Source organism: Podarcis pityusensis, assembly GCF_964106645.2.
Source record: "Podarcis pityusensis genome assembly, chromosome: 16".
Taxonomy (NCBI): Eukaryota; Metazoa; Chordata; class Lepidosauria; order Squamata; family Lacertidae; genus Podarcis; species Podarcis pityusensis.
Window position 1 is genome coordinate 8,714,268 of NC_138041.1, and position 18,503 is coordinate 8,732,770.

An 18,503-nucleotide genomic window follows, 5' to 3' on the forward strand; every position below is an offset into this window, starting at 1 on the left:
TTCGTACAGGGACAAAAAGACTGGCTTATACGTAGTCTTATACGGCGAGTATATCCCAAACTCTATATTTTAACTAGAAAATTTGGGGGTCGTCTTATACGCCCAGTCGTCTTCTACTCCAGAAAATACGGTACATCCCTGGCGGCCAACACTGCACACCAGGCGTATTTGCATGATCAGTGGGCAGAGTTTCGCTACGATGATCGCGCCAATTGCAAAAATCTGCCCACCGGGAGTGCAAGCGCCACCACGCAGATCCGCCCAGGGGGATTTTGTCACACACCCCCAGGCATAATACCTGGGGTGGACCGCACCCTCCACACACCCCTTGCGACACCCCCTGGGCCTAGGGAGAATCTGTCGGGCCAGATAGAGATGGAGAGTTGCACCTGACTTCCAGACCTGAGATGTTCCCCATCACTGGTCTAAAGATACCTGTTCCCTCCCGCAAAACCAGTCTCTCTTGCCGATTGCCAGATCCTCTTCCTTTGCCCTCATTAATCACCCTCTTGGGCTCTTTAATGTCTCTGAAACTTGGTTTTAATTAGTGACTCAATTTACCTCCAAGCTCTGCCAGTAGGCGTGGGGAACCTTTCGTGGCTGCCATCTTTGTCCTTGGCCCACACAACTCCTACAGAAGTGCCCAGAGGCAAACTGCAAAAATAAAACCTGTATATTCCACCTAGTGTCCGTTTCTTTAAATATAACCTTTACAAAATGTTTGCGACACCAAAATCATTCCCATGGGTCTACTCTCCCTCCCCCCCTCCCCAAGATTTCTTTTTTCTTTTATTTCAGAATTCAAAGTTACATTTGATCTCTCAAGGGTTATAATCCTTATTCTACAATACAAATGACTTTCTGCTCATCCTCAAAGTTTATAATCACAGTTGCATACCATTGTGTCTTAAAATCCCATAATTTCCAGTTTCACCCTCTTTAACAGGTTTCCCGATATATTCTACTATTTCCCGCCTTAAACTTCAAATCCTGTTGTGGACTTTGTGTGTGTGTAAAATTATTTTTTAAATAGGCTAGAAAAAGTTTTCTCTCCTCGTTGAAAGATTCTGGACTTGTATCTCTCTCAGAGCTGTCAGTCTTGCCATCTCTGCATATTCCGTGATCTACTCTTAAGCAGAACTTCGTTGGAGACGATTCCCTGCGCTGCTTAATATGCGCTGCTTGCTTAATATGCGCTGCTTTCCCTGCGCTGCTTGAGATGAAAACAAGTGTTCAGTTAGGAAGAAAAAGGCAGGAAGAAACCATCTGTCAACCAACATTCCCCTTGACCAGAGTGCGGCCATTTTGTTTGTACCACCAAGCTCCTGGCTGAGATGTTCCCATCTTTCTGGCCGGGCCGGGTTATGTTTTCGTGTTCTTTGTGTGTCTGTGTGTTGTGTACACAAGAAGGGGAAAATGGGTACACAGGACATAGGACAATTTGTGCACTACCACACCTGAAGTGGCACCCTCAGTGGACCACAAAGGATATTGTAGAGTTGAGGACAGGTTCAGGAAAGGGCAAGCGAAACCATCAAGAGCATGGGTAGGCAAACTAAGGCCCGGGGGCTGGATCCGGCCCAATCACCTTCTAAATCCGACCCTCAGACGGTCTGGGAATCAGTGTGTTTTTACATGAGTAGAATGTGTGTTTTTATTTAAAATGCATCTCTGGGCTATCTGTGGGGCATAGGAATTCGTTCATTTTTTATTTTTTTTCAAAATCTAGTCCGGCCCCCCCACAAGGTCTGAGGGACAGTGGACCGGCCCCCTGCTGAAAAAGTTTGCTGACCCCTGATCAAGGGGATGGAAAGGTGTCCCTGTTAGGAAAAGTTGCAATGTTTGGGACTTTATAGAGAAAGGGCAGGTAAGCGATGACATGATAGAAGTTAACAAAATTACACCATGCATGGAGAAAGTACCGTATTTTTTTGCTCTATAAGACGCACCAGACCACAAGACGCACCTAGTTTTTGGAGGAGGAAAACAAGAGAAAAAAAATCTGAATCTCAGAAGCCAGAACAGCAAGAGGGATCGCTGCGCAGTGAAAGCAGCAATCCCTCTTGCTGTTCTGGCTTCTGGGATAGCTGCGCAGCCTGCATTCGCTCCATAAGACGCACACACATTTCCCCTTACTTTTTAGGAGGGAAAAAGTGAGTCTTATAGAGCAAAAAATACGGTAGATAGAGAGACGTTTTTCTCCCTCTCTTCTCATAACACTAGAATGTAAAAAAATAAAAAATGTATACTGCTATATCATAAAAAATACATCCAAGCAGTTTATTGCAATAAAAGCATAAAACCGTACAATAAAACCATTAAAAAGTCAAAAACTGTTGGAAGAGTCAATACAGATAAGAGATAAAATTGTTAAACTGTAGGACTCACTGCCACAAGAGGCAGTGATGGCCGCTAACCCAGATAGCTTTCAAAGAGGATTGGACAAATTCATGGAGACTGTCTCCGTGGCTTCTAGTTACAGCTGCTGTGCTCTTTGTGATAGCCTGGGACTCGGGTTCGGACTTGGAACCAGAGGAGTCTCAGTCTGCACCGGATCCTTCGCCTCAGGCATCATCTGAACCAAGTCTGGGGCCTGATCCTGAAGAGTCCCAGTCTGCACAGGTTCCCCTGCAACAAACACCAGCTGGGCTGAGTCAGGGGCCTGAGCCTGCCCTGGCTCCAGATGCAGGGATTCCCTCCTTGCCTCCAGCTGGGCCATCACTTACAGCTGCTCTACTACCAGTTGGTTCAGGGGAGGCTGAGGCAGCCTCTGGGTCTAGTAACCCACCGACGTCTCCTGAGCTGCAGAGACTCAGGTCTGAGAGAAGGAGAGACCTGAGTACTCACAGGAGGAGTGCTCGCCTTTGGGCAAAACAGGGAGGTGAGTCGCTGGGGGATCAGGACCGGCTGCTACCCCGACAAAGATAAAAGGCTGTTGGATCCTGCCCCAGGTTGTGGGAGCAACATTGCTGTATGCTAGATCCTGCTTGAGATCCTGTACAGTGGTACCTCGGGTTAAGTACTTAATTTGTTCCAGAGGTCCGTACTTAACCTGAAACTGTTCTTAACCTGAAGCACCACTTTAGCTAATGGGGCCTTCTGCTGCTGCCGCGCCGCCGGAGCACGATTTCTGTTCTCATCCTGAAGCAAAGTTCTTAACCTGAAGCACTATTTCTGGGTTAGCGGAGTCTGTAACCTGAAGCGTATGTAACCCGAGGTACCACTATACAGTCATACCTTGGATTAAAGTTGCTTCAGGTTGAGCATCTTCGGGTTGCGCTCTGTGGCAACCCAGAAGTAACGGAACAGGTTACTTCTGGGATTTGCCGCTCCCACATGCGCAGACGCTCAAAATGACGCCACAGGCATGCGCAGAAGCTGCGAATTGCGAGCTGCGCACGTGCAGACGCGGGTTGCATTCTGCTCTGGATGCGAACGGGGCTCTGGAACGGATCCCGGTCGCATCCAGAGGTACCACTGTACCTGTCCTTGCCTGGTTTCCTGCCTCATGTCCTGCCTTGGCGCTGTCGGACTGACTCCTTGCGGAACCTTCGGATTCTGGACCGGTCCTGGACTGCATTTCACGGGTTACCCCCGGGCCCAGCACACTCTTCCTCCACAGTTCAAGGCAGCGATACTTCTGAATACCAGTTGCTGGAAACCTCAGGAGGAGAGAGGGCTCTTGGGTTCAAATCCTGATTACAGGTTTCCCACTGGGGCATTTGTCTAGCGAGAACAGGGATGCTGGACAAGGAGAGGGGCGGCTACTGGCCTGATCCAGCTGGCTCTCTCTCTACGTTATTGCAAGGGTATGTGCAAAACTCCAGCACAGCCTCCCCGTGTCAGTAGCACTGGCATATGGGTCAAGCACGCCTTTTGCTCCTGACAACAGGGGTCATAATTCCAACTCTGGGGAGAGGCTGATGCAGGAGGGATCCATGCCCTTTTTTCTCGCTTGCATGCTGCCGTTCTCCCTTCTTACATAACTTCCCCGGGCATTTAAGCAACGAGTTCTGAGAATAATTAGTTATTATCACCGGTAGCCCGAGAGCAGCTACACACACACATCTGTATTTCTGATCTGCCTTCGGAAAGCTTTCTCTCCCGGCTGGCAATGATTTACACCCGCTTCTTAGCCAAAGCGCAAGCCTGCCTCCGTCTCCGCAGCCTCCTCCTTCGCCAGTGCCTCGCAGAGCTCCTGGGGGTCTTCATGTTGATCGTAAGTTGCAAATATTTGCTGGTTTTGGGGCGGGGGAAACGGTAGATGGCAAAGCACCTGTAGCTCAGGCATAGGACATCTGTCTTGCATTCAGAAGGCCCCGGGTTCAGTCCAGTCAGGGCTGGGGAGAGGACCCCCACCCTGAATTAAGCCCTGGAGAGCCACTGCCAGTCAGTGTCAACAATGCTAAACTAGAAGAAGCAGTGGGTCTGAGCTATGGATACCAGATTTTTTTCAAGGAATCTAGAGACCCTTTTTTTAAATTTTATGCTTTATTATTTTAGGAAAGGGTTGCCCATAGTTCTTGACCTTTTTTGGGGGAACCCCAAAGTTGTTGAGCGTGCACCTCAACACAAGGCAGGCAGATAAGCCCATCTAAGGTAAAGGTAAAGGTAAAGGTAAAGGGACCCCTGACCATTAGGTCCAGTCGTGACCGACTCTGGGGTTGCGGCGCTCATCTCGCTTTATAAGCCAAGGGAGCCGGCGTACAGCTTCCGGGTCATGTGGCCAGCAGGACTAAGCCACTTCTGGTGAACCAGAGCAGCGCACGGAAACGCCGTTTACCTTCCTGCCGGAGTGGTACCTATTTCTCTACTTGCACTTTGACGTGCTTTCAAACTGCTAGGTTGGCAGGAGCAGGGACCGAGCAACGGGAGCTCACCCCCGTTGGGGGGATTCGAACCGCCAACCTTCTGATCGGCAAGTCCTAGGCCCATCTACAAACACACAAATGCCCCCCAAAAAAGAGGTTTGGGGGGGAGAGAGAGATTGAGTAAAGGCGCTCGCTGGTCTTGGGAAAACACGCATTAAAACACACACACAAGGCTCTCTCTCTCTCTCTGTCTCGCAATGCAGAACAGCTCTTTTCTACGCTTCTCCTCCTCCTCTTCTTCACCGCCTCAGCGCCTCGCTCGCTGCCCCCCAACTCGGGTGCACAGAGCCCACAGCAGAAGAGCGCTGCAGGCTCTGCTCGATTTCGGGGCGAGTGTTGATCAAGGAAGCAAGCCGGAAGGAAGCTCTCTGGCTCCCGCCTCGGTTTAAATAGCCCCCCCCCAGCCAGCGGATTGGCTGGCTGGGACTTTGACGTGGCCGGGACCTCCAGTGCTGCCTCACTGCCCTGGCACGCGCCATATTGCCTCACCAGAAGTCCCCAGGCATAAATCCGGGGACATTAATTAAAATCCGGGGACAGATTTTGTCCGGGGACAGATTTGTGAATCTGGGGACGTCTGATAACCTTAGTCTGAGCTGGTAAGGTAAAGGGACCCCTGACCATTAGGTCCAGTCGTGACCGACTCTGGGGTTGCGGCGCTCATCTCGCTTTATTGGCCGAGGGAGCCGGCGTACAGCTTCCGGGTCATGTGGCCAGCATGACTAAGCCGCTTCTGGTGAACCAGAGCTGCTGACGGAAACGCCATTTACCTTCCCGCTGGAGCGGTACCTATTTATCTACTTATACTTTGACGTGCTTTCGAACTGCTAGGTGGGCAGGAGCTGATACACGATCCCTATGTTGCAGAGAAGGGCTGGCGTTTGCTTAGCAGTAGAGCACCTGCTTTTTCCAGATTCAAACCCTGAAAACTCCAGGCAGGGCTGAGAGACGCTCCCTGTCTGAAAACCCTGGAGAGCTGCTGCCTGCCAGTGTAGACAGTACTGAGCTAGATGGGCCCAATCGTCTCACTTGGAAGAAGGTGGCTTGCTATGTTCCTGTTTAAGTTTGACTTCTGTGTAGAGCTATGAGGGCTGGAACCATAGAACTGAAAAATTCGAAGGGACCCTGAGAGTCGTCTAGTCCAACGCCCTGCAATACAGGAATCTCAGTTAGGTCATACATGACAGATGGCCATCTGACCTCTGTTTAAAAACCTCCAAGGAAGGAGAGCCCACTGCCATCTTTAAAGGAGGTCCGCTCCACGGTTGAACAGCTCTTACTGTCAGAAAGTTCCTCCTGATGTTTGTGGCGATCACACACAGGTCCCCCGGATGTTTGACGGTCTGTTGACCCTGTGCCGCCACTGCGACTGCTTTTTTCGCTGCCACCACCCCGTATCTCACAGGGACACACGGAGTCCAGTCAGTTGTTAACATAAACAAATAATCAAGTTTATTTTTAAATGGAGGAACAAGCTTATGGTTACGGTTAATTTTTCTTGGCAGTTTCTTATTCTTAGTTCCTAACAACTCCAAACTGATTATTCCAACTAACTATCTGACTCCACCTAACAATTCCTCTCACTCTCTCACAATGCAACTCTACCAACCCACACCTAAATCTCCCTCTTCCTTCTTCAACACCCAAACCTCAACTCTCAACTCAACTCAACTCCCAAACCTCACAATTTCATTTCTTGTAACTTTAAGCCATTGGTTTAGGTCCAAAGAGGAGAAAACAGGCTTGCTCCATCTTCTATGTGACAGTCCTATAGATATCAAAAGATGGCTATCATATCTCCTCTCAGTCTCTACCAGGCTAAACGTACCCAATTCCCTCAACCGTTCCTCATAAGGCCCTTGATCATCATCATCTCTTCTGCAAACCTTCCAGCTTCTCAATCTCCTTCTCAAATTGTGGCTCCCAGAATTGGACTCAGGACTCCAGGTCTGACCAAGGCAGAATAGAGTGGGACTATTACGGTACTTCCCTTGATCTGGACACTCGACGTCTGTTGATGCAGCCTAGAATAGCATTAGCTTTTTTTTGCTGCTGCATCACACTGTTGACTCATGTTCAGCTTGTGGTCTACTAAAACCCCTGGATCCTTTTCACTTGTACCTGCCTGCGGACTGTCTCGCCAGAGTGGTGCATGCTCTAGTTATCTCCTGCTTGGACTACTGCAACGCGCTCTACGTGGGGCTACCTTTGAAGGTGCCCCGGAAACTGCATTTAATCCAGAATGCGGCAGCTAGACTGGTGACTAGGAGTGGCCGCCAAGACCACATAACATCGGTCTTGAAAGACCTACATTGGCTCCCAGTACGTTTCCGAGCACAATTCAAAGTGTTGGTGCTGACCTTTAAAGCCCTAAACAGCCTTGGTCCAGAATACCTGAAGGAGTGTCTCCACCTCCATCGTTCTGCCTGGACACTGAGGTCCAGCGCTGAGGGCCTTCTGGCGGTTCCCTCACTGTGAGAAACCAAGTTACAGGGAACCAGGCAGAGGGCCTTCTCGGTAGTGGCGCCCACCCTGTGGAACGCCCTCCCATCAGATGTGAAGGAAATAAGCAGCTATCTTATCTTTAAAGGACATCTGAAGGCAGCCCTGTTTAGGGAAGTTTTTAATATTTAATGCTTTATTGTTTATTGTTTTTAACACTCGAATGGGAGCCGCCCAGAGTGGCTGGGGAAAGTCAGCCAGATGGGCGGGGTATAAATAATAAATTATTATTACTACTACTACTACTACTACTGGCAAGCCAGGTGTCCGCCATCTTATATTTGTACAGCTGGTTCTTCCTGCCTAAGTTCAGAATCTTAACATTTGTTCCCATTGAAATCCATTTTGTTAGGTTGAGCCCAGTTCTCCAATCTGTCAATGCCATATCTAAACCCGATTCTGTTTTCAGTGACAATGGCTACACCTCCCAGTTTGGCACCATCTGTATAGTTGATGAGCATCCCCTGAGTGCCTTCATCCAAGATGTTTATAAAGACATCAGACAAAGGGCCCAGGACAGACCCCTGTGGCATGCAGCCATTGTCACTTTTCCCCAGGATGATGGAGAACCATTTGTGAGCAGTCTTTGGGTTCTGTCAGTCAACCAGCTACAAATCCATCTTGCGGTTATCTCGTCCAGTTCACATTTTACCAGCTTCTCTGAAAAAATATTATGGGGGACTTTGTCAAAAGCCTAACTGAAATCAAGGTACACTTATGTCCACAGTATTCCTATGATCCACGAAACCTGTAATTATCAATAACAGAAACGAGAATCATCTGCCATAACTTGTTTTTGAGAAACCCATGCTCCCGGCATCCTTTCCCGATTGCTCACCAACCAATTATCTGTTTAATTATCCGTTCTGGGATCTTCCCTGGTATCGGTGTCAAGATGACTAGTCAGTGCCGGCATGTCACCTCCCTATCACATCTTCCCATCTTTCCTACCTGAAATCTGACCTCCTAGAGCTCATGCGCATGTTGGCCTTTGCTGGGAGTGTAAATGATTTAAATACAGGAGTCCACCATGACAACACACACACAACCAGCTCCCAAAACAGAATCCAAAACCGCAGCCCAGCAGATTCTCTGACTTCCTCCCTGCTAATCCATCACCAAATAGAAAGAAAACTTGAAGACCTTGTTATCACCCAGGAAACAATAGGAGTTCATCAGTTTAATTAAGTATTAATTAGGAAGATTAAGGTGTTTTTTATGTATGTAAATTTGCTTTTTCTTCTTTCTTTTTTTCCTGTATTTTCTTCTTGTTTCTTAATTGTTTTTTCTTTAATTTTCTTTTTGTAGTGTGAGATTGCAAATTCTTTGTAAATTCTATGTATGTGTGTGTAATTTAAATTAATAAAAATTATAAAAAAAGGAGTTCATTGGTTGCCCTAGGTGATATTACTGCTCTTGCTGCCGCACGCCACTGCAGGTTGGCTGTTTGCAACATCTGGATCTGAGGTCTGACTCTGAAGACATGCTTTTAGGAATGGGGTTCCTGTCTGGCTACCTGTCACGCTTTGATGTCTTGCTGTTAATGCTGGACCTGCCTTCATGGGCAATGGGCGCTTAATTGCGTTGCACCTGACCCTGGAGTGGGCGAGCCAGAGGGGCAAAGTTCAGGGTCCAAAAGGCTTGTTTTCCACCTCTTCTGGAATGCAAAAAATAGTTATGGAGTTCAGGTTCCCTTGCTTGGAAGGTGCTTCAGGGAGATAACCTGGGCTCTCCTCTCCTCATTTGAAATAGTAGTACTGTAGTAGTAGTAGTAATAATAATAATAATAATAATAATAATAATAATAAATAGGCTCATCACTAAGCCTCTTCACCCCATGCTCTTTACTCAGAAGTAAGCCCCCCCTGATTTTGCTGGTGTGTAACAATGCGGGTGGCGCTGCGCTGTGGTCTAAACCACTGAGCCTAGGGCTTGCCGATCAGAACGTCGGCGGTTCGAATCCCCACGATGGTGGTGAGCTCCCGTTGCTCTGTCCCAGCTCCTGCCAACCTAGCAGTTCAAAAGCATGTCAAAGTCGAGTAGATAAATAGGTACCACTCTGGCGGGAAGGTAAACGGTGTTTCCGTGCGCTGCTCTGGTTTGCCAGAAGTGGCTTAGTCATGCTGGCCACATGACACTGAAGCTGTACGCCGGCTCCCTCGGCCAATAAAGCGAGATGAGCGCCACAATCCCAGAGTCGTCCGCAGCTGGACTTAACAGTCAGGGGTCCCTTTACCTTTACCTTTAACTTCCTTGTCAGCGACTGCACTCCTCAGATTCGTTTTTTTGCACTGCTTCTCCTAATAGGTACATTTTTAAAGCTTTTTTAAAGCGGTGGTTTGTCTGGGGTTTTGAAAAATACCGGTTCCCACACCGTTTCAGAGCGTTCCGATTGGATCAATTCGACTTCAAATACAAAATCCTGCCCCATCCCTACCCCACGACCGATGTTCCGATGGGTTGGCGGTGACGCTTGGAGGATGGGTGGCGGTCAGTGGATTGAGGTTGAATCCTGACAAGACAGAAGTATGATTTCTGGGAGACAGGGAGCAGGCAGGTGGGGGCGAGGGACTCCCTAGTCCTGATTAAACAATGATTTGACGTTTGGAAGACATCAGAAGGCGGTGCTGTTCAGAGAAGATTTTAATGGTTGATGTTTTAGTGTGTTTTGTTGGGAGCAGCCCAGAGTGGCTTGGCCGACCCGGTCAGATGGGTGGCATATAAATATTAAAATTATTATCATTCATTACAGGCTCCGTAGGGTGCAACTTCCAACGCTCCTCTTTCTAGGTACATTTTTATCACTTTGCCAGCTGGCAACCAAAATCCAGGACCCCATAGCCCAGTGGTGGTGAACCTATGGCACGCTTGCCAGAAAGGGCACTCAAAGCCCTCTCTGTGGTCACGTGCGCCGTTGCCCCAGAAGAGCCGTCGCTTCCGTGCCGGGGCTGGCACTAGGGCCTGGTGAGTGAATGAGAGGCTGAGCAGACTTTTGATGCGCCAGGGCCTCCTGCCAGTCTGTTTTTCCTACTCAGGAGTAAGCCGCCTTGAGTTCAGCATGGCTTAACTCCCAGGTCAGTAAGCAACCTAAGAAGGGGTTTACATGTTCGCTGGGCTTTCTTGCGGAAGCCAACAAGAGAAATTCATTCCGTGCAATCAAACAGCAGCCAAAGAAATGGCAAAATAATAATAATAATAATAATAATAATAATAATAATAATAATGCCCTGCCCATCTGGATAGGTTTATTTATTTATTCATATTTGTATGTGCACACGCAGACAATCATTATTATCTCATATTAAAAATTGGGAGAGGGAGGCTCTTAGTACACCCTCCAGTGTACACTAGTGGCCAAAATTGTGAAACCTTCTGGAAAAAATGTACAGTCATACTTCATGTTATGTCCGCTTCATGTTATGTTCTTTCAGGTCATGTCCCGCGGCGACCCGGAAGTACTGGAAAGGGTTACTTCTGGGTTTCACTGCTCATGCATGCGCAGATGCTCAAAATGACATCACGCGCGAATCGCAACCAGCACATACGCAGACGTGCTGCTGCGGGTTGTGCTCTTTTCATGTTGCGAACGGGCCTCCGGAACGGATCCCGTTCACAAGCAGAGGTACCACTGTATTTCCGAAGTTTGATGGCTCATTAACACCACTTAGTTTTGGGGTAATACTTGTGCTTTTTTTCCCCTGTGGGAACACAGGGGGACGCATACCCCTAAACATTTTGCGAATTTAACGGGACAAGAAATTCACTGTCTTTATTTCCCCCGATTTGAACTGTATTTATTTTTCCCTGGTGGTGATTTTCTTGAGCCAAAACGAGAGTACCCCTAAACATTTTTTAAGAAAGAAAGCACTGAGTTATGCCATAAAATTATATACTGATGGAAAGATAATTTATTGAAGACCGTAATGCAATAGCTTTTATGAAGGATTTTTTATTACAACAGCAGTCATGAAGAAGAAACGTGAAACACATGGGGGGGGGGGAAATGAGATATACAGGTTAAATTGCCATGTTGGCACTTGGCGATAAATAAGTGGGTTTGGGGCTGCAATTTGGGCACCCGATCTCTAAAAGTTTCGCCATCGCTGCCATAGCCCATCGCTTCCACCCCATGACCATCAAAAAATGGAAGATGATTGGCGCAAGGGTAAACAAGGTTCCCATCACCACCTGGGAGGGACAACGTGGGCATGATGCAGGAGTGTTGACCCAGGGCAAAGATTCTCCCAAAGGTCTTTTCCCTCATTCTTTTCTCTCTCTCTCTTTCCCAGGTGATTACTCTGAGCGCATCTGCGCAGGCCACCACCAGCGAAGGGACGAAGGGTGGCTATTTTAGCTCAGCCCTAGCAAGCGGAATTGCTGTGATGGTAGCCATCCACGTTTCGGGAGGAGTTTCCGGTGAGAAAGGGGAGGTTCTCTCGTGCATGAGCCCCAGGGATGGGGCAGGCACTTGGTCCAGGCTTCGCGCAAAATTTCGGGCAAGTGTGGGGGAGAGCTGCAGTGTTTATCTCCTTATAAAAAGGTAAAGGGACCCCTGACCATTAGGTCCAGTCGTGGCCGACTCTGGGGTTGCGGCGCTCATCTCACTTTACTGGCCAAGGGAGCCGGCGTACAGCTTCCGGGTCATGTGGCCAGCAGGACTAAGCTACTTCTGGCAAACCAGAGCAGCGCACAGAAATGCCATTTACCTTCCCACCGGAGCAGTACCTATTTATCTACTTGCACTTTGATGTGCTTTGGAACTGCTAGGTGGGCAGGAGCTGGGACCTAGCAATGGCAGCAAGCCCTAGGCTCTGTGCTTTAGACCACAGCACCACCTGCGTCCCTCTCACCTCCAGTAAAGATAGAGGTAAAGGTAAAGGGACCCCTGACCATTCGGTCCAGTCGTGGCCGACTCTGGGGTTGCGGCGCTTATCTCGCTTTACTGGCCGAGGGAGCCGGCGTACAGCTTCCGGGTCATGTGGCCAGCATGACTAAGCGAACCAGAGCAGCGCACGGAAATGCCATTTACCTTCCCGCCGGAGCGGTACCTATTTATCTACTTGCACTCTGACGTGCTTTTGAACTGCTAGGTCAGCAGGAGCAGGGACCGAGCAACGGGAGCTCACCCCGTCACGGGGATTCGAATCGCCGACCTTCTGATTGGCAAGCCCTAGGCTCTGTGGTTTAACCCACAGCGCCACCCGTGTCCCTGCTATCTATAAATCCTTTTTAAAAAAGAAGCAGCAGCAGCAAATTTCATAGTTTATTTTGTTTTGCAAAGGCAAGGGCACAAGTTAAGCCTGGAAAATCTGAGCAGTGCCGGATTTATGTATCAGCTAATCAAGCTATAGCTCAGGGCCCCACTCTCTTGGGGGCCCCCAAAAAAATTAAAGGGGAAAAAACCTGGATGTACATTTCCAAAATATAAGAGAAAAAAGAAATAAAATAAAACCTACAGTACATATAGCAACAGTGGCAAATGGCATTAGATACCTATGAGGTCCCTAAATTACCATATAGCATATATTCAACACATAAAACAGGGACAATTTGTTGTTGACAAAGGACAGCTGGACATATAAAGGGCCCCGTTACCTTCAGTAGCTCAGGGCCTCATCAAACCTAAATCCGACCCTGAATCTGAGGCGCAGAATACAGTGTTGAACTCAGCCTGCAGTTTGCTGATCGCAGCGGCTTTCTAGCTGTTTTGTTTTCGAATATGCAAGTTGCTAGTCCTTAGTGTTGGAACAAAATTTAGGCTTGAAACTGTGCGGGTTAAAAAGATCAGAAGCGGAAAACCTACCTCTGTGGCTCTTTCTGAAACAATACCGTAGCCAAGACACGACCATCCTTTGAAATTCTCTGCCTGTTTCTGAATTTTGTATATGAATTTTGTATATGATTTTGCCTGATAGAGACATCTTTTTCAATATGGATAAATATTTTTATTCAAAGGTTTTCAAAATGTGCAAGCATCCTCCAACACTTCTCTGATGAAAATAGGGATGTCCTATTTCCATAATGATAATTTAACTATTTATACACACCCTACTGGTTTGCCTTAGCCACTCTGGGCAGCTTCCAACATGTATTAAAACATAATAAAACATTAAACATAAAAAAACCTTCCCTATACAAGATTGCCTTCAGACGACTCGGGGGTCAGATAACTCCATACCCTCCAACATTTCTCCGGTGAAAATAGGGACATCCTAAGGAAAAGTGGGACATTCCAGGATCAAATCAAAATGGCTTCTCTTAATCAGGGACGTCCCTGGAAAATGGGGACATTTGGAGGGTGTGTCCATAGTAACAAACAATAAGCAGATTCACAACGTAGCTGTTGCAATAATGAACAATGGAAAGTCAAGCGTATCAACTTTAAAGACTCCCTCCAAAAAGTACCATGGGCTGATGGAGGAGTTATAGTTCGGCTAGATTTAGTCACGTAAGAAATTAAAGCAACACCTTATATTGTCAAAGTCATCTTCTTCGTTTTTTATCCTTTGGAGCCTTTCATCTTAACAGAGACATCTTTGCAGAGCCACCTGCCCTAACGTGCTATTATATGCACATTTTACCCAGGTGTATACGGGACATGGGTGGCGATGTGGGTTAAACTGCAGAGCCTAGGACTTGCCGATCAGAAGGTCGGCGGTTCGAATCCCCGCAACGGGGTGAGCTCCTGTTGCTCGGTCCCTGCTCCAGCCAACCTAGCAGTTTGAAAGCACGTCAAAGTGCAAGTAGATAAATAGGTACCACTCCGGCGGGAAGGTAAACGGCGTTTCTGTGCGCTGCTCTGGTTCGCCAGCAGCAGCTTAGTCATGCTGGCCACATGACCCGGAAGCTGTACACCGGCTCCCTCAGCCAATAAAGCAAGATGAGCGCCACAACCCCAGTCGGCCACGACTGGACCTAGTGGTCAGGGGTCCCTTTACCTTTACCTTACCCCTGTGTATGCATTTTTGTACACGCGGCTTGGCTGCATTGCAAAATGTGGCGAAGCACAAACTTCATAGGATGGCTGCGTCCCAGTTTTGTGCATTGTTTCAGAAAATGCACATGAAGTTGTTTAAGACCCGCATCAGATTTCTTCTCTGTCACTTATGGGGATGCTTGCTGGGGATTGGTTCGCTCCTGCTTCCCTGGTCCTTCCTCTGAAAAGACCCCACTTTCCAGACCTGGGGAAGCCACGTGGAGGTGCTTGCCAACGATTTATTCTCCGGGGATTGCTTTCTGTCGACTGCCGGCTCCTTATCGCCTCTTGTCCCTGTTATCTTTGCCAACCTTAGCTCCTGGAGCTATGACTCAGCCACCTTATGACCAGCTACCAGTAGTTATTATTAACCCCGATAGCTCAATGGAGCCTCCATGGCCAGTGGCATTGTACCTGCTGAGGCTCTGGTGCAGGGAACAAACATTTGGGTTTCAAAGGGCTGTTTCCATCAAGTCCTGGTAGGGAGTTTTACCAAGAGGCATTTGGTGGCCGGAGGCTGTGTCCATTAGGGGGCATGGGACACTCCTCTGTCAGCCCCAGTCTGCAGCCCCTTTCCTACTTGCAATTGGTCCAGGGAGTGCCCCTGCCTGCCAGCTCCCTCCTCTTGCTCTTTCTTAGTCTCAGTTTTGCCCCTTGTAGAGCTCAGAAGGGAAGAGGAGGAGGAGGAGGATGGGGCAAATCTGGCGCCACCTGCTGTTAGGCTCCCTGCCTTCCACCCTACCAGTCTCCAATGGGCACTAGTTTTTGACATGCTTAGTTCTCTCTGCCTGGGGCTGATTTGCACCACTACTCAGAAGAAGAGGTGAGTGTAGTATTATCTATACCATGGGTAGGCAAACTCAGGGCTGGGGGCCGGATCCGGCCCAATCGCCTTCTAAATCTGGACAACAGACAGTCCGGGAATCAGCATGTTTTTACATGAACAGAATGTGTCCTTTTATTTAAAATGCATCTCTGGGTTATTTGTGGGGCATAGGAATTTATTCATCTCCCCCCCCCCGCCAAAAATATAGTCCAGCCCCCCCACAAGGTCTAAGGAACAGTGGACCTGTATAGGCCTGAAACGATGGGTGAACTCTCACAAGCGGAGAGGCGTCTACCCCTCACAGAGCTACAATTCACAGCACCCTGAACAAACTGTGGTTCCCAGGATTCTTTAGGGGGAATAAAAAGGTAGAAGGTAAAGGGACCCCTGATCATTAGGTCCAGTCGTGACTGACTCTGGGGTTGTGGCGCTCATCTCGCTTTATTGGCCGAGGGAGCCAGCGTACAGCAGGTCATGTGGCCAGCATGACCAAGCCGCTTCTGGTGAACCAGAGCAGCGCAGGATACGCCATTTACCTTCCCGCCGGAGCGGTACCTATTTATTTACTTGCACTGGTGTGCTTTCGAACTGCTAGGTTGGCAGGAGCAGGGACCAAGCAACAGGAGCTCACCCTGTCGTGGGGATTCGAATCGCCGACCTTCTGATCGGCAAGCCCTAGGCTCTGTGGTTTAACCCAAAGCGCCACCCACGTCCCTTTAGGGGGAATAATTTGCTTTAAATATACAGTATGGTGTGTATGTGCAGCCTAAGTTCCTAGTCCTGCAAAGGGCATGTGCAAGACCTAGTGCAATTTCAGAAGCGAGAGACCATACGGAACAGGATTTCAAACACGGGGGTCGGTAGAGCATGAGACTCTTGACCTCAGGGTTGTGCATTCGAGCCCCACATTGGGCTAAAAATATTCTTGCATCACAGGGGAGGTGGACTAGATGTCCCTCTATGACTCTATGATTCTACAATTCTACGATTCTCTCTCTCTCTCTCTCTCTTACAGGAGGGCACTTAAATCCAGCCTTTACGCTCACCATGTGTCTGCTTGGCCAATGCCCCTGGTGGAAACTGCCCATCTTCTCTGTCATTCAGACTATGGGAGCCTTTTTGGGCGCAGGCACCGTCTACATGCTTTATTACGGTAACGTTATCTCCCAGAGTTTTCACAATGGGGAAAATAAGAGGCGCGTTTCTTGCCAAACTTCACAAGCTCGGCATATTACACATTCACCTGCCTCGCCACGTCTGTATTCATAGACTCTGCTCAGCTCATCTTCTGCTGATGTAAAAGCCAATCTTTGGGTTAAAGATATACCAGATATACTAGAAAAGCCATAATCGCGCTGCGAAGTTTGCTATTGACGCCCAAAAGCATTCCTTGGCAGCCGTAGGGTATGAAATGGCAAGCAGTGAGGTTCACTGCATATTTATTCATTTACTTAAAACGCTTCTGGAACATGGGTAGGAACATGGGTAGGCAAACTAAGGCCTGGGGGCCGGATCCAGCCCAACCGCCTTCTAAATCCGGCCTGCAGGCAGTCTGGGAATCAGTGTGTTTTTGCATGAGTAGAACATGTCCTTTTATTTCAAATGCATCTCTGGGTTATTTGTGGGGCATAGGAATTCGTTCATATTTCCCCCCAAAATCTAGTCCAGCCCCCCACAAGGTCTGAGGGACAGTGGACCGGCCCCCTGCTGAAAAAGTTTGCTGACCCCTGCGTAAGAACGATGACACGTAGGGAGATAAAATCCCTGCCTGCAGGCTTTCAATCTAAAGAGACACAGCACAAAAGGAAAAAGCGTTGAGAAGGGGAGAGGATGAACAAAAATGCAGTGGAATCAGATGCCGAAGTTACATGGTAGTCCTTATAATGACCAGTTGGGAATGTAAACTGGTCAGGAATCACATGAAGGTGGATTCTCAGCTGAACTGACCGAGCAGGGCTGCTGCTCTCCTTTCCCCCTTCGGCTTCTCTTCCTATAAAGCTAAGCCTCATGGCCACTGGCTTTTCTCTCCGCAGACGCCATCCATAGCTACAGCAATGGGACCTTTGCAGTCACCGGACCCCGTGAAACCGCCTCCATCTTTGCCACCTACCCAGCTCCCTACCTGTCGCTTGGCAACGGCTTCTTCGACCAGGTAGGGCCAGCCGTCCCTAGAACTCCCAGCGCTGCCCAGAGACGGAAGCATCCTTCGCTCAGGGCGATGCATCCCATGTGTCCAATTGCTCTGCCGCTGCTCCATTCATTTGCTGTGGCTCAGTGGTTAGAGCACCAGACTTGCATGCAGAAGGTCCCAGGTTCAATCCCGGCACCTCCAAGTGCAAGTAATAAATAATAATAATACAGTGGTACCTCGGGTTACAGATGCTTCAGGTTACAGACACTTCAGGTTACAGACACTCCGCTAACCCAGAAATAGTACCTTAGGTTAAGAACTTTGCTTCAGGATGAGAACAGAAATCGCGTGGCAGCAGCGGAAGGCCCCATTAGCTAAAGTGGTACCTCAGGTTAAGAAAAGTTTCTTCTTAAGAACGGACTTCTGGAACGAATTAAGGTCTTAACCTGAGGTACCACTGTAATAATAATAATAATAATAATAATAATAATAATAATAATAATTTATACCCCACCCATCTGGCTGGGTTTTCCCAGCCACTCTGGTCAGCTTCCAGCAAAATATTAAAATACAATAATTCTTCAAATATTAAAAGCTTCCCTAAATAGGGCTGCCTTCAGATGTTTTCTAAAAGTCAGATAGTTGTTTATTTCTTTGGCATCTGGTGGGAGGGCATTCCACAGGACGGGTGCCACCACCGAGAAGGCCCTTCTCAGATTGGTGCTGAGTCTCCAGGGCCTAGATAAACGAATAGACTGGTCTCTGGTGGTTTCTGATGCCCCTGTGCTTTGGTTGATGTCCTGTCCTCCCTCCACCCTCTTCCCCTCATCAGGTCCTGGGCACCGGGGTGCTGATATTGAGCATCCTGGCCATTATCGACTCCCGCAACAGGCGCGTCCCACATGGACTGGAGCCCATCGCGGTGGGCTTGCTGGTCACCGCTCTCAGCCTGGCAATGGGAGCCAACTGTATGTGTGCCATCAACCCAGCCCGGGACCTGGGCCCACGACTCTTCACCTACCTGGCCGGATGGGGGCCTCAGGTGTTCAGGTGGGTGCGCGAGGGGCGAGTAGGCGGTGTATGTGCGTGTCAGGGACTGGGGAATGGTGGAGACCTTCTCCCCTGCCTGACCTTTCCAGAGAAGAAGGCGACGGTTCAGAATTACTACAGGGGGTTGAGGAAGGTCACAGCTCAGAG

At 48.6% G+C, this 18,503-nt stretch overlaps 1 protein-coding gene across 4 annotated transcripts in view; it reads left to right on the top strand.

Annotated features, from left to right (window-relative positions):
- Nucleotides 1–3,905: 3,905 nt before the first annotated feature.
- Nucleotides 3,906–18,503, top strand: part of AQP10 (aquaporin 10) — a 34,965-nt gene continuing 20,367 nt past the window's right edge. For 3 of the 4 annotated variants that reach the window (XR_013980220.1, XR_013980221.1, XM_080984819.1), the window contains exons 1-5: nucleotides 3,906–4,219; nucleotides 11,663–11,789; nucleotides 16,191–16,328; nucleotides 17,209–17,327; nucleotides 18,139–18,356. Coding sequence is in view for 2 of the 4 variants with exons in the window: in XM_080984819.1 (XP_080840945.1) it covers nucleotides 4,115–4,219; nucleotides 11,663–11,789; nucleotides 16,191–16,328; nucleotides 17,209–17,327; nucleotides 18,139–18,356 (707 nt within the window). In the remaining 2 variants the exon portion in view is untranslated. Of the gene's footprint in view, nucleotides 4,220–10,907; nucleotides 10,996–11,662; nucleotides 11,790–16,190; nucleotides 16,329–17,208; nucleotides 17,328–18,138; nucleotides 18,357–18,503 lie in introns of those variants that run through there. The other variant, XM_080984820.1, reaches the window with a different exon arrangement.